Raw genomic sequence first — 16607 nt, forward strand, 5'->3', positions numbered from 1 at the left:
TAAGGAAGTAGTTGCCTGAAGGAAGCTTTCAATCTAACAATCAAACCAGCATATTGTTTTTCCACCCCTAAACATATGCACTGTTAGAAGTTTGGTATTTTCATAAACTACAGTATAACAAAATGGCTGAATGAACAAATAAGTCAATATAGTTTACATCATTTTCTGTGGACTACAATGGTTGCAACCAAACAAATTCAGTCAAATAATATAATTACTGTATTTAATTAAGCAAAATGATTAACTAGCTAGGCACTGTAAGCTAACATTACAAGTTGAACATAGCATGCTTCAGACGATCCACAAATCTAGAAATGGATCATGGTTCATAATACAGCTTCATGCGACACGACACAAGGGGGTTTGTTGAACCAATAAATACATGTCATACCACGAATAAATTGTGAAGACACATCCAAAGCTTAATTCAAAAAAAGAACGCATTTTTCTTTAATGATTTACATTTTACAATTCTACAGCCGACCATTAGAATGTTTACCTCTTCAAAAGGCTGATTATATATCACCACCTGAATCAACTCTAAATCTCGGTCCAGGGGAGACGTTGGGGAACCATAAATGAAATGTTAGATTTTTTTTAAAGTAAATAAACAATATGTTCTATCATGTAATATAAACAAACCTTTCATATCTGGAACAATCAATATTATATGTAAAATATTAAATTACAATAAAGCACCATTTTCAATAATAATAATAATAATAATAATAATAATAATAATAATAATACAGACATGACTGCTTCATGGTTTTACATAAGATGATGTAGTCCTATTGAGTACCTCTGTTGGATTGCTACTGGAACGATGTCTAGATGAGGAAAGTGGAATGCTCAAATGACATTACACACGTGTAAGAGCAACGTCCATTTCAAAAATGTGAATCTCATTCATGGATGTAAAAATAATACATGCAACCACGTGGCTGACTACACATTTCTCAGATAACATTTCATTGTGATCACCATCTACACAACTAACCTAACCAGTGTGATCCAATTAAGTAATGAGCGAGACAAGACTAAAAGCAAGATTATCAAGTAACTGTCCTTGTTCTAATTCACAACAGATTGCTTTGAAGTTGCTTCATAAATAATGCCATAAGCACCAAGTATTCTCAGTGTGGATAGAGGGGAAAGAAGGAAGGGAGGGAACACAAAATGTACCCACTTAGTCCAAGTTGCCCCACTAATACAGTATCATCTACCCCTTGACCTACACAAGACCAAAGAAAAAAACGAATTCTGCAGAAAACATTGCAGTCAGTCTCCCACCCACCCGGTCTCCCTCCCTCGAATACTGTGGGTGCTCTGGACAGCGGCTGCAGAGCTGCAGTTCATGTCATGCACGCCACCCCTCAGTGGAGTTGTCCTGGAATTTACAGGCCTGGAAGTCATTCTACACTACACACACTGTTGATGCACTGTGCATTTCTTAATGCACCATTGACTGCTAATCTTCACTCAAATTGGCAAGGCAGTGCACAAACATACCATATACAGAAAAGCATGGTACCTAAAATTCCTCCTCACTCCCACACACACTTGCAAGTCTATGTACTTAGTGAAACAGAGCAGATCCAATAAAACTGTACATTTTAGAGCTCGTAGACAGTACTTAAACCGACTGGAATCAAAGCCCTACTGCCCAAAATCACAGAAACATGATAGAGACACACTTGTTTTAAAACTTAAAAACTAATTTTTATGTCAAAGTAATCATGTTGTAGAATGTGCAAACGGTTTGTTTAGGCCTATCTTCCTGACATGTCAACTTTGTTACAGTACAATAAGAAGGCCTCCACATACCACTAACTAGAGGGTTCAATGTGCCCACCTTGAGGCTAACCTCTGCTATGACAGACTATGAAAGGACGTCATGCCAGAAAAGCATTGTGGAGACTGACTGATCTATTCACTACATATTTTCCTCTTGCAAATCACTGAACTTACACAGAAGATGGTTGTATTCACAAAATAAATAGAAGTAAAACTGTTAAGCATAAGCATTACTCGATCCCCACAGATGTCAATAAAACCTTCTCTGAGACATTCATATCATAACAGTATCCAAGAGAGGGATTAGAACAAACACCAGTAACCATTAAACAAACATAATGATAGGTAGACTGTGTAAATTGCTGTTTAAAAAACATCAGGGCAGAGATATGCTCCTCATGAACAATTCTGTACAATAATGTTGATATATTACAAGCTGCATCAAAGTCAGATGAGAACAGGTATAAATCAGTCTGTATACTGGAGGTCCAGATCCACTAGCCCATCAGTAACCACTAGCCTCAGTCTTTTGGGCTTACGGTCTGAGACCGGGGTACTCAAGGAGTGGGAGGATGTGGGAGCATGGTGGGATATTGGTGGGTGGTCTATGGGCTGGCACTGCTGTTGTATGTCCCTCTTGCAGTGGTCATCCTGGCCTTTAAGCCCTGAAAAGCCCCCCACAGAGAAAGATGGTGAGTGTGAGAGTTGGGGTCCACATGGCTCCAGAACCAGCCTTCCCTGGGTGCCCGAAGGCTCCATGAGGCAGCGGTACGTATAGTTGGTGGGTGGAGACCCTGGGTAATCTCCCAGGCCCATGGTGACTGAGTGGTCACCAGTAAAGTTGACCACATAAGGTGGACCTTGGTGACCATAAGAGTAGGAGAAGGAGGAGGAGGGGGGCTGCTGTTTGTTAGCTGGTGTCTGTGATCCAGAGGGAGAGTTGTGTGCTACTTGGGGGCTATTGTGCTGAGACATAGAGGGAGAGAGCGAGGTGGAAAAGGTCAAGTCTGAGGAATCGTAACACAGTTTGTCAGGTGACGCCGATGTGGCATAGGAAGAGTGAGGGTTCTGGGAGTGCACAGCAGCACAGGGCTTGTCCTGATTCAAACGTTTGCCATGGGGAGACCCATAACTCTGAGGTGCTTGGCTGGGGAAAAAGAAAGGCCTTGGGAGAGTGGAGAAGTTTTTGCTGCCGAAGCTGGTTTCAGTGTATTGAGGTTTGTCAGAGGGCGACTTCTCCAAAGCTGTCGTTGTACTTTTACTGGATGTCTGGAAATAATCTGGATGGACTTTGTCATTGGGAAGATTTGACTTGATGGGGTAGTTTGATGCATTGAGACGAACTGGATCTTTTCCTGAAATGATGCTATAACTGGGCATGCTACCTTTATGTCCGCCAGTGCTAAAACCTGAACATTTGTTACTCTGGTGGACCTTGTCAGTGTCACTGTACCTAGATTTGGCAATATGAGGTTTGGCCGCAATTTTAGGGTTGCCAGCGACAATATTAACTTTAGAAGGGGCACTATTCAAATTCTGACTTGGTTTCCCTCCTTGAAACTTCAGCACACTCTGGATCACACTAGAGCTTTTGTCATACGTGTTGCGAAAAGCATCTCCTACATTAGGATTTAATTGTGAGCCAAACTTGTTAGAAACCACTTGAGGTGAATGGACGGACTTGACTGAGTAATTCTGGGGCCCAGTTTTGAAGGAACTTGGCACTGGCTGAGAGGTGGAAAAAGATTGAGATTTGTTGGAAGAGCTCATCAGGTGGAAGGGACCCGGAGTTTTGACTTGAGGCTGGACCTTAGAAAAATTGGAATGAGCAGAACTAGCCTTAGTACCATTGGTGCTCTGATTGAGAACATTGACTGGGGTATTGTGGGAATGGGAACAGATGGATGGAGTATTTGTATTAAACATGAATGATTCTTTCTGAGAGTAGTGGGTTTTGGCTGCTGAAGATAAGGCTTGTGTCTTAGAATCTTCTTTTGACAATTTCATCCCAGGATTTTTCATCAAAAAGCGATCCATGAAAGTCCCCTCAGCGCTGCTCAGGGGTGTAAAACAAAAATTTGCATTGAGCTGTCCTCTGTCTTTGGAAGTATCCTTAACTCCACAATCCAAAGGGAGAGACTCATTTTTGGAGCACACAAGACCATTAAGAAATTGCTGATCCTCTGCATTGAAGATACTTCCTGGGCTTGGAGGGCCAAGGTATGGGGTTTCTGGGTTCCAAGCATCCGAGGGGCTATGAGAAAGGGGACTACTAAAGGGCCCGCTGGGTGGATCCATTGGACAGAGGTCTATTGGAGAGGTTTGGAGGATGTTCTGTGGATGATAGAACCCTTCAAGATTGAGACACTGGAAGTCGAGGAGATCTTCACAACAATTAGCAAAGCTGGATTCTGTGGAAAGCATCCTTTCTGGAAAACTGAACGGTGGAGACTGAGACTGAGACTGGGATGGAATCTTTGAGGTGGAAGCAGTGTAATCAGAAGGTATGTTTTTTTCTAAGGATTGTGACTGACATAATCCTTCTGAGAGTCTAGAAAGACTGTTGTCTATCTGTAGCAGGTTATGACTAAGACAAGAAGTTCCCATCTCTCCAGTTGCAACCTTACGAGCAGTCTCTGTTTTCTGCCTTTCTTTCCGTCCCCTTCCCCTTCCTCCCTTATTAGTGATTTTTGGCATGGCCCTATCATTCATTGTTTCAGGAGCATAGGCCCTCACATCAGAACCCACAGGTTGAGGTGAGTTAAGGGTCAAGGGTGAGAGAGATAAAGTGAGGGGGGGAGGTTCTTTTTTCAGAAGAACAGCAGAGGAATCTTTTAAAGTGTTGCACTTGATTGCACTGTTGAGTTTCTGGCAGGTGGGCGGTTGAGAAGGGCACTCTTCTTTTGGCTTAACGCATGTCATTTCCTTCTTCTCTTTTTCAGACTTTGCTTCACTCTGCTCCAACTCCTGGCTGTCCACCTCCCATACACCCTGTATTTTTCTCCTCAGTTTGATCCGTGGCAAGGGTTGGTCCTCATCCTTTACTTTGTGTTCATGCAGTGCCCCACTGTCAACCAAACTACTCTCTACTCCAATACAAGTATCCTTCACTTGTTCTCCGTCTTCAGCCAAGGATGGAATATCTTTCTCTTTTTCACAGATTCTAACAGGACTTGGTGTGACTTGATAGTCACATTGCAGTCCCCCCACTCCGACAGATATACCCTCACTAGAAGTTGTATGGCCCTTTTCTCCTGGCAGTTGCTTTACTCCATAAATAACCTCGTCTAGCACCTCATTTATCTCTACCTCACTTATCTCTACCTCACTGAGCTCCCCCTGTTCCTTTTTTTTCTCTTTCGAGTCTACAGCTACAACCTCACTTTGCCTGTTCATCAAAATGGGACCTCTATCTTTCAAACTCCCCAATCTGTCTCGTCTAACTTTACGTCTCTTCCAAAATCGTACGTCATGAGTCTCCTTCCCATCTACCTGGGCACCCTTCTCCATTTCTAAGTTTAAGATTGACACAGAATCTAAAATGGCCCTATAAGGCTCCAATTGTTGTGAATCAATAGACTTTTCTGCTTCAATAATCAAATCCTCTCCTCCTGCAGGTCTGTCCAACTCCCACACTTTACCCCTCTTTCTCTTAAAACGAATTTTGAAGTTGAGGCTCTGCCCTTTCCCGTTCTCTTCCTTGCATGTTTGAGAGGCGAGTGAATTCAGTAACTCAGTATGTGATTCTGTCTTCTTCTCTCCTTCATTTACATGTTCTTTTTTAGAATCCAGTGAGATTTCATCATGTCCTGCTTTGTGTTTGTCCTCATCAGATTCATTCTCCAGTACCTCTGAGTCTCGGGTCCCTCTTTTATACTTTCCTGCACTCCTCCGTGGCCGGTCTTGTTCCAGCTGATTGACTCTGGGACGCAGCATTCTGGGCGTTGCATTTTGTTTTGCTGTCCTCTTGATGGTCTGTGTCCGAGATTGGACCCAAAACTCTGAAACGGTAGACTTAGGGTCACTATTAGACCGCAACCCACCTCTACCGCTGTCCTCCAACACTTTGATAGCTTTGATTTCTCTTCCTGAACACAGAGTAAGATTCTGCCTCAGCTCTGTGGAGGGTTTGAGGTCCTTGGAGGATGGCTCTGACACAGGAGAGTTGATACTCTGCTCAGAGTCAGTCTCCACAGAATTACGGAACATCCGTTTCTTCAGAGGAATGTTGGCCTGGGTGTGTGTCTGAAGATATTCTGAAGAAGGAGGGGGAGACTTGGAAAGCCTATCTTTCGCTGGGATTAAATCATCATTACTTTGTGGCGAGTGAATATGCAAGTCTTGGCCTGGACCCTCAAGTTTCAGCTTACTAGCCCTTCCTTTCCCCCGTTTGGAAATTAACATACTTTGTGTTTTTGCATGAGGCAAACTATTTGTCTGTGCATCAGATAATATATTAACCTCTTTCCCGCCATCATTATTTGCCTTTCTGCCATCTTCCATTTGCTTATGGTTGGAGGAAATTAGATCTTTCTTTCCTGTGTTCCCACTTCCTGAGCCCCCAGCCTTCTGATCCCGCTCTTTTCTTAGAATATCAGAAAGTAGAACCCTCACCTGTTTGATGACAACACCCTTCTTGTCCATAGTTATACTACTCCCCTTTTTTACCATTTCAGACACCCTCTCATTCTTACCTCCATCCTTTCTGATAATGCTGTCACAACTTCTGCTATTTTGTCCTCCTGCTTTTCCATTACTCTGTTCTTCTGCATCATTTCGCCCTCTAAGCACCCTCTTATCACAGCCAACAACTTGAGATTGTACACTTTTACTATTTAGTTTTGCCCCTCTGTCAATGTCTTTCACACTCCCCCTATGCCCCTTCCCAGCCACACTAACCTGTTCCCCCCCACCAGCAGCTTCTATTTCAATGACCTTCTCACCTGCCCCTTTCTCACCATGTAATAAATCGACTTTCACCACAGCAGTCTGTCCCTTTCCTACATCAACTTTGTTAACCTTAGCCTTGAAATACATTTCCCTCACCCCTTTCTTACCTTCAGCATCTGACAACTCTCTGCCTGCTTCCTCCATGGACTTCTGCTGGGACCTGGACACTCTGGTGTCTGCCTCTCCTCCCTGTGTAGCTGATCTAGCCATCTGTTCTGCTTGCACTGGTACGCTGCTCTCTCTTCTCACAATGCCCTTTCCCTCCAATCCTGGACAGGCCCTTTCTTCTGCTACACTTCCCGGCACAGACACTCTTATCAAGCTAACTGTGACTTGCTTCAGTCCTGACATTACTGGAACATGGTCAAGTGAGGGGGAAGAGAGAGAAATGGTGCTAGGGGTGGTAGTGACAAGGGGAGTACTAATGGGTTTCTGGTGATTCCCAGGCTTCTTGGCTTTGTCCAAAGCACTTTGGCAAACTTCAACCCTTTTACCAGAGGGTTTGCTCGCCACAAGTGTCCCATCAGTCCCCGATTCTCCAATGGTTTTGATTTCCACTTTCAGATCCACTGGTTTCTGATCTGCACCCTGAGCCTTGCTGCCTTTGGGCCCGCCTCCACCAGTGTATGTTCTGTTGCTGATGTATGCCACATCATTGTTGTTGCCGCTGGTGTTATTTTCGATGGTTATGCAATTGGTTCCATGAATATCTTTGATAACATTGTGCGTGGCATCTTTTCCACTACAGCTATCCATGTGTTTCTGAGGACTTGCGCTGTTGCTTTTTCTGCAAATGGGTTTGGTGAGTTCAATGTGCTTGCTAATGATTTTGTTGTTCTTCTTGGCTCTGGAAACAGACTGGCGTGTGTGACAGTTTCTGATCATGCTCCTTGTTCTGGAAGAGATCCTTGTCTGGACAGATACTTTTTCCACCACTCGAAGGGGCTTGCCACCCAGTATCTGTCCAGAAACTGCTGGTCCAGCATTCTGTTGAGAAGACAAGGAAGGGTGAAGAGTGAAAGGCTTCAGGTTTAACTCACAAGTATTGCTGCTCTTCTCTTTTTTGTCATTCTCTTTGGTTGTACAGTAGAGAGCAGATTGTTCCTTCCTCCACTTGTCTTTTGTCTCCACATGTTCAAGCTGGTGCAGCAAGGCCCTCTCTTTGCTGGTGGGGTCCTTGCAGCTCAACAAGAAGTTGAACGTGTGGCGCCGTACTCGAACCCTAAGGTTCCTCAACACCACCTCTGATAGGGATGGCATTATCAGCCGTTGCTGCTTGATTCCCGATATCCTCCTTTGCCCCTCCTGTTTCAACCTTTTGGTCTTCCTGCTCATCATCAGAGCATTTCTCTTCATCTGCTGGGTAAATGAATTCCTTGAAGGGATAGCTAAGACAGGAAGACAAAGAACTAAGAAATTCAGGCAACACCAATAGCATAACAAATAAATGCATACTGCACCTAACATTACATTCTAGTTGCATACTGTCACTAACTGTCTTATCTGCAATACATTTAGCAATAAAGACAGTTTATTGCTCAATGACCAATACGTAGTACCACTTGTATTTTCCTAGAATTAAAATTTCAGGCATTGTTAAAAGACATGAACATCATTAGCTTAAAGTTTGAAACGAGAGACAAACAAACTTACCTGAATTTGAAAATGTAAATGTAGGCCGAAATGTAGGAGGACAGGGTGCTTTCCCTCTGTTAAGACGAAGGTCTGTGTCTCTGAGGCGGTACTTCTGGCCAGACAGGTCATTAGAGTCATCACAACCAGGCTGCCTCTCTCTGTGTCGGAAGTGACCCTCTCCTTTTCTAAATAATAAACAAATAGTATAATGTTACACGTCATTATATAGTACCAGTCAAAAGTTTGGACACATTCAAGGGTTTTTCTTTATTTTTACTATTTTCTACATTGTAGAATACTAGTGAAGACATCAAAACTATGAAATAACACGTGGAATCATGTAGTAAGCCAAAAAAAGTGTTAAACAAATCAAAATATATTTTATATTTGAGATTCTTCAAATAGCCACTCTTTGCCTTGACAGCTTTGCACACTCTTGGCATTCTCTCAACCAGCTTCATGAGGTAGTCACCAGGAATGCATTTCAATTAACAGGTGTGCCTTGTTTAAAGTTCATTTGTGGAATTTCTTTCCTTCTTAAGGCGTTTGAGCCAATCAGTTGTGTTTTGACAAGGTAGGGGTGGTATTCAAAAGATAGCCCTATTTGGTAAAATACCAAATCCATATTATGGCAAGAACAGCTCAAATAAGCAAAGAGAAACAACAGTCCATCATTACTTTAGGACATGAAGGTCAGTCAATGCGGAAGATGTCAAGAACTTTGAAAGTTTCTTCAAGTGCAGTCACAAAACCATCAAGCGCTGTGATGAAACTGTCTCTCATGAGGACCGCCACAGGAATGGAAGACCCAGAGTTACCTCTGCTGCAGAGGATAAGTTTATTAGAGTTACCAGCCTCAGAAATTGCAGCCCAAATAAATGCTTCACAGAGTTCAAGTAACAGACATCTCAACATCAACTGTTCAGAGGAGACTGTGTGAATCAGGCCTTCGTGGTCAAATTGCTGCAAAGAAACCACTACTAAAAGACACCAATAAGAGGAAGAGACTTGCTTGGGCCAAGAAACACGAGCAATGGACATTAGACCAGTCAAAATTTGTCCTTTGGTCTGGAGTCCAAATTTGAGATTTTTGGTTCCAACCGCCGTGTCTTTGTGAGACGCTGTGTGGGTGAACGGATGATCTCCGCATGTGTATTTCCCACCGTAAAATCATGGAGGTGGTGGTGTTATGGTGCTTTGTTGGTGACACGTCTGTGATTTATTTAGAATTCAAGGCACACTTAACCAGCATGGCAACCACAGCATTCTGCAGTGATACAGCATCCCATCTGGTTTGGGCTTAGTGGGACTATCATTTATTTTTCAACAGGACAATGTCCCAACACACCTCCAGGCTGTGTAAGGGCTATTTTACCAAGAAGGAGAGTGATGGAGTGCTGCATCAGATGACCTGGCCTCCACAAACCCTCGACCTCAACCCAATTGAGATTGTGAAGGAAAAGCAGCTAACAAGTGCGCAGCATATGTGGGAACTCCTTCAAGACGGTTGGAAAAGCATTCCAGGTGAAGCTGGTTGAGAGAATGCCTAGAGTGTGCAAAGCTGTCAAGTCAAAGGGTGGCTACTTTGAAGAATCTAAAATGTATTTTTTGATCTGTTTAACACTTTTTTGATTAGTACATGATTCTATATGTGTTATTTCAAGGTTTTGATGTCTTCACTATTATTCTACATTGTAGAAAATAGTAAAAATAAAGAAAAACCCTTGAATGATTAGGTGCGTCCAAACTTTTGACTGGTACCGTATGTATGTATGTATGTATGTATGTATGTATGTATGTATGTATGTATGTATGTATGTATGTATGTATGTATGTAAATTAAGCTGGTCATTCAGACAATGAGCAGATATGTCTCAATCCTCTCACCTCTCACAGGTGCAGCATTCACACATTTCATTGTCTTCTCCAAAAAAGCTGTCGCCATAGTAACAGGTGATCTCCTCCCCAGGTGCGATGGGCCTCACCACTTTTACACAGCCTCCATTCTTATCGCCAGGAACAAACTGGAGAGAAGGGGGAGGTGAGGGAAGAAACAAGGTGACATCGCTAGCCCTGGGGATGTAACACTTCCAACAATAAAACCATAATAGTACAAGCACAATACACTGACGAAGAGGATAATAACAATAATCATGTATAACAACACTTCTATAAAAAGGGAACAATGCTTAACAGGAACAAACACACAGAGTGATTAAAAATATAGAAGAGTAACATGACTAATAATACATAACATTGTTGATTACCTTACAGTTTGGTCTGCAGTCTTCACCCAGGAAACAGAAACAAACGTATGGTTACAATACAGATATAACAACTTAAAAACACTGGAAATTGTGCCATGCGTCTGTATAATAAAAGTATTGACCATTAGCAAATCCTGTGAAGCTCTGCTGTAGGTGAGCACATTAAATAACAGGATTACATGAGTGCATTTGATTTGATCACTCTAGATCTAATGTATGACTTGTTAGGAATGCCTAATTAAGAGAAATCCCATAAGCAGATGCTCTGTCTGTGTTTTCTGTGATAGGTATGCACAGTGGGTTTCTGTTTTAGTGTGTGTACAGTGTGGCAGACAGTAACTGGGGTTGAATCTTGAAAAACTCACCGTGGTTGATGAAAGCCGCAGGCCCAAGCCAGAGTTGTGCACAGCGCTTACGAGTGGAGTACATCACACTAAAGTCATTCACCCCTGCTCTCAGAACAGCACTGTCTGCTGGACTCAGCTCGGCTATACAACCCAACAGAACCTCCATCCGCTCACCTACAAACCTGCAGCATTCAGCATCAGAGTTAAACATGATATATAAAAACACAGACAAGATTTATGTCATCTGCAGTTACACATGACTATTGAATGAACTGTTAAAATAAGTTGATCCTTACCAGTGCTTGGTAGAGGTTATCTTTGCTCCGTTGGTTTCTGAAGAGTATCGGTCACATGACTCAATCTGGACACCACTATCCAACAGGAAGGCACAGAGGTAGCGATACACCTGAAGAAATAATAGCTGTCAAGACCATGCATATAGCCAAGCATCTTCATGCACACAATCATGAATACCCACAGAGTGAAAATAGGTAATATTAGCTAACTACCCAAACTAATAAGAAAAAAATGACAGAGGCCAACAAAAGTAAATGAACAAATTTAAAATTACACTGACTAAAGAAAGGAAGGGGCAATCAAAAACTTACTTCTAGTGCACACTGATATAACAGGGTTAACTGATCCTGCAAACACACACTTACATGCTGTTTCAGTAGTTCCAGACGATGTGTTCCCAGTCCAGTGAAGTAGTCACAGGCCCAGTCTCCCACTGTAAGGGCCTCAAAGGTGGCCTGCAAATCATGTGTGCGTTGGAAGCGTAGCAGAGTCTCTTTGAGGTAGCCCCAACGACGGACCTCTGGGGGGGGACTGCAGGGCGACAAGAATTAGGTGTGTGCTGTTCTTTGCAATTGTGAATTAACTTTTCCACTTCTCTTTGAAGAACGCTGAAGTTGTGCCTTAACTGCCTGATGAAGACTGATTACTAGACGCATAGAGGAACCATCATGACCAAGCACAAGAAAAATGGTACAATGCATACATTATGGCAAAAGTTTGTCATTTCACACACTTTTGTCAAATATAATGGATAGGTTTAAAGAGATTACCTGACATTCATTTTATGAGTGCTGAACCCCAGCAAGGGGTCCAGCACCAAGCTGGTGGCCAGATCATCCGTCTCACACAGCTCCATCACACTCATTTTACTGCATCCGTCCATCGCCTCCCACCATCAGCATGCTGAAAGGACAGGGGGTCGGGGTCAAGGGACAAGGCGATGCGACTGACAACCACCCACAACTGAGTCAAGTCGTCCTCATATCCCCATACAAGCTAACATTAGCCTTTATGTACGGCTTCGATAAGCTAGTTCTAGCTCAAACATCAGTAAGGTTATGTTAGAAACAAGCAAACTGACCAGCTAGCTAGCCTTCTGATTTTGATGTCTAAATTAGCATCATAGCTAGCAGCTAGGTACCGCAGGACATAGCGTTAAGCTGAAAGTCTAGCTAGTTAGCGTCTGACTCAGGCATAAGTAAACACGATAAATATAACTAGCTATATTGATTTATATAAAAGTCAGTCTACAGTTATATTTAGCATAACATTACCTGGGAGTATTTGATAACGAAAGCCGTTAGCTTGATTGTATCCGTAGTGGTTGCTAGCTAGCCGCTAGCTGGCTATGTCAGATGTCGAGTCAGCTAGCTAACGTTACGTAGCTAGCTGATCCGCCAAAACACAGCACAATTTCTTGGTGTTGCCTCGTTGATTCAACGCTGCAAATGTAATCAAATTAGCTAGTTTCCACAGCAAAACGACTGACCCGAGGGAAGGAATATATATTTTTTTAATGTTTGTTATTCTCGTATCAGAAGTTGGGCGAACAACCACTGAGGTATGCGAGTAACACTGCTGCAGTGAAACCGAACTAGGGCCATATCCGTTGTTTTTCATTGGCTAGTGCCAAGGTCAATTTTACGCCCGTTACGAAATCTCTCACAGGCCATTTGTCAATAGGGAGAGGATGTCCTTTAGTTCTAGTAATACTGTTGGTTGTACCTGGTCATAGTAGGTTGGGTTTCAGTTGCTTGAATGGACAGTCGTTATTTATAAATGTCAGTTTAACAGAACTTTCACGTTAAACATATTGATAACCCTCTCAAATAACTGTTACATCGACAGAATCCATGGCTAAGGACCCCGTCTCAGCCATCTACTACATTGGCGTAAGCAGTGGTATGTCAGTGGTCCTTCATGGTCTTGCTGGGTGTCTTGCACGGGACACCGAGGGGATAACACATCAGTGTAAGCTTGTAACTACCCAGGCTTGAGGTACAAATCATTGTAGATCGAGCCCATTCCAACACACCAACTACACTGAAGTTTTGGGCCAGTTTTCCAGACCTTGATTAAGCCTATACGCCTGGGTTAAATACAAAGCCAATATTACGATGTTGGCCTATTAAAATTAATTTACACAGGCAGACCAATTCTGATATTTCTTCCTACCAATGGGTCAACTGAAATGTGATTGGTCAAAATACCAATTATTGAAAAAAGATCATAATTAGGCTGCCTGTCTAAACGCAGCCAGTGTGAGGCAATAGAACACCTAGCAGATGTCTAGATTTAAGAAGCCAGAAAACTGGAATCACTGAGGTTTGATCAAGGACAGTGGATACCACCCCCATGTCCTATGAACAATTTTCAATCTATGGCGCCACTGAATAAGGAAGACATGCAAAGTCCCCCTATACCAGCAAGGGCCTGATTTTGGCCCCAGGTGGTACCCACTACAATCAGACAGATCACATGTTTACTTGGCCAGACATTTAACTTTCCAAGGAAATGGTAATATCACTGGAATTCACATTAGTGCTCACTAAAGCAAGGAGACAGTTTCACATGATTGAAGGCATCCAAAATTGGAGCTGCAATTTATTACAATGCTCTTGTGTCGTACAACAGGGATAATGTCACGTGCACGGGTAGAGGACATGGAGTGTCATGCGTCAAGCCCTCACTGACAGCAGCTTGTGTCGCACGTCTTGCACACACAACCAGAGGCACACTTGCTGCAACCAGTCGGGCAAAAGGAACAACAATCTGGAGAAATGATAGAAGAGATTAGTACTGATTAATGACCATGACTGGTTTTCTAACAAGACCTGTGGCTGCTATATAACAGGCCTGAAGGCATTTTATCTGGGCTAAAAGTTCAGCTGAATGTTACAGACATGCCACTAGTGGCAGCATCCAGAGTTTGACAGTGGATATTCCATTTTAAAATTATTATTTAGATATTGCACTAAATGCTTACAATGTAAGGAAAGATATGCAACTCTAATTTCAGGTGAAGGATTCCTTTAAAGCAGGGTTTCCAAACTTGGATCTTGGGCCCATGTTTAGATTTTTGCCCAAGCACTACACAGCTGATTCAAATAATCAAAGCTTGATGAGTTGATTTGAATCCACTGTGTAGTGTTTGGGCAAAAATCAAAGCGTGCACCCAAGGGGGGCCCCAGGACCGAGTTTGGGAACCCATGCTTTAAAGGGACACTAGGATAGTCAATTTAGCTCTTAAATCTCAATGGTGGGTTGCGCGTTGACACTGGGCGGATTTGATAATGCCAAGCAGCGGGGCACAGCCCATGATGTGAGCGGGCAAAGGCGGTGAGGGAGGAGCCGGTTCGCAAATCGAACAATCATTAATCTGCACCGCACCGAATTTGCAAACTAGTTGTTTTCATGGGGAAGGCAGCTAGTTAGAAATTACTATTACACGTGAAGGAAATCCTACTTATTACTCCTCTCGCATAATTACGTCACTTAGAGCCGACTTCGCCGTGGGCTTTCTCCGGGCACCTGGCTCACGCCCAGGAGGCAGCCCGTTCTTAAACGAACGCAATAATCTCTCGGTGTAATGCACGCCTACCCGGGCCCATTTTTTTTGTTCGAATCCTCATTGGTTTGGGATGTTCAGTCTAGAAGACGTGGTTACCAATTGTTCACAACTAATCTGTAAAGTTAAAAAAATTAAAGTCAATCTGCACTTGTTACAGCTATTTTGACAAATTCACGACATGTACCCATTGATTCTTTAAGAATTTAACTTTAATGCGCTTAGTTTAACTGTCGTAGGCCTATTCCATCAGCACACAATATAAAATGCTTACAAAAGAGAATACTAAAGCTACAACTATATATTAGTTATTGGATAGTCAGTCCTTACATCCCATAGCGAGTCTAAGTGTACATTTCTCCAGCTCCATCCGTTAAAGTGCAATCCGTCGAAACAAAGCGACGCTATCAAATACACATATTTAGCAGAAGTTACTGTGGGTATAACAATTTTGTTCCGAGCTCAAACAGATCAACACATGCACTTACTTTGTGGCACATCAGCAGTTTGTACAACTGCAGCGTCCAGCTATAAACAAAACACGTCAACTACTAAATTAATAAGGGTCACCTGCACTGCAAATCCATTGTACCCGTTCAGGTCAATTCGGAATTTAGAGATCAATTACATTAGGCAAACTTACTTTTTGAGCAATCACAAGGATACATTTACAGTTTGAATTATATCTTAGCCCAAACAATTCACCAAGGCTGACCTGACTCCGTTCCAGTTTCGCTTTGTCTGTTATTGATTTGAGATTTGGTTCAGCTGTTTTATATGATCGGAATTGATAGGGCAATGTGCAAAATAGAAACGTGCATTGATGCTCCGCCTATTTCTCCCTATAATACAATTTTACTATAAATGATTTCCTATAGATTAACTGCATACGTTGTTGTATACACTAGATGGCGCCCATTTAAAATGTAATCTCAAACATACAATATGTAGTATGTATCACATTATGGGTAATTCACCATTAGTGGCCTATAGCGTCATTTTATCTTACATTATACACAAACCATGGCTCATTTAAAGTTCCATTATGGAATATTGGCCGTTTCTTGAGACAAAAATGGCCCACAATTATGGACAGTAATATTGTCCAGAAATTACTTCTTTAGACAGAAGGGGGGCCAACCTCCCCACACCCATGAGCAAAAGTTTATATTGCACATCATGCATACGAACCATACAGCCAACACTCGAGAAAAACTTCCATATTGTATCATCTTTAAGACAAAAACAGACAAAGTACAAATTCACTATTTTTTATTTTCTACCCGGTAACAGAGACAGGATTTGTGATTGGTTGGAAAACAAATTACATAAAAATAAAACATTATCATTTTATTTTTATTTAACGTTTTTGATTCATTTATATTTCAGCTTTTCTAGCCTGGGGCGCGTTCAGCAGGACTTAACGTTTTGATACGTTCGGATAGAAATAGGCTATGTAGAACAAACGCCTCTGACATGAAGAATACGAACGCATCAGCTCTATTCATGCCATTTCTATCTGCAACGTTCGACAACGTTTGGCAACTGAACGTGGCCTTGTATTGCCCCCAGCGACAGTGCATTAAGGAAAAACGTCCCTGATTGGTTAAAATAAAATAAAAAAGTTTTACATTATCACAATATCTATATTGCCCTAGTCCTTGAAATAAAAGTTCAAAAGAAATAAGATTAATATCGATAGTTACAGTAGATTGTTGGTGATGTCTTAATGATTTTAGCAAATTA

The 16607-nt window shown here is 42.3% G+C and overlaps 1 protein-coding gene across 2 annotated transcripts; it reads right to left on the reverse strand.

The window, feature by feature from the left end:
• Nucleotides 1–422: 422 nt before the first annotated feature.
• On the reverse strand, nt 423–12905 carry kmt5c (lysine methyltransferase 5C). 2 transcript variants are annotated; one of them, XM_045715305.2, is made up of 10 exons: nt 12568–12905; nt 12064–12196; nt 11659–11824; nt 11293–11402; nt 11015–11178; nt 10650–10669; nt 10270–10406; nt 8401–8567; nt 6855–8135; nt 423–2462 (listed from the first exon to the last, which is right to left on the reverse strand). In XM_045715305.2, the coding sequence occupies exons 2-10, from the start codon at nt 12174–12176 to the stop codon at nt 2266–2268; spliced, it is 2355 nt and encodes a 784-aa protein (XP_045571261.2). In that variant the 5' UTR covers nt 12177–12196; nt 12568–12905; the 3' UTR covers nt 423–2265. The 2 variants fall into 2 exon arrangements, with proteins under 2 accessions (XP_045571261.2, XP_014049366.3); XM_014193891.3 differs by having other exon boundaries at nt 423–8135.
• Between the last annotated feature and the right edge of the window lie 3702 nt (nt 12906–16607).

Source organism: Salmo salar, chromosome 03, assembly GCF_965601325.2.
Source record: "Salmo salar chromosome 03, fSalSal1, whole genome shotgun sequence".
NCBI classification, from domain to species: Eukaryota; Metazoa; Chordata; class Actinopteri; order Salmoniformes; family Salmonidae; genus Salmo; species Salmo salar.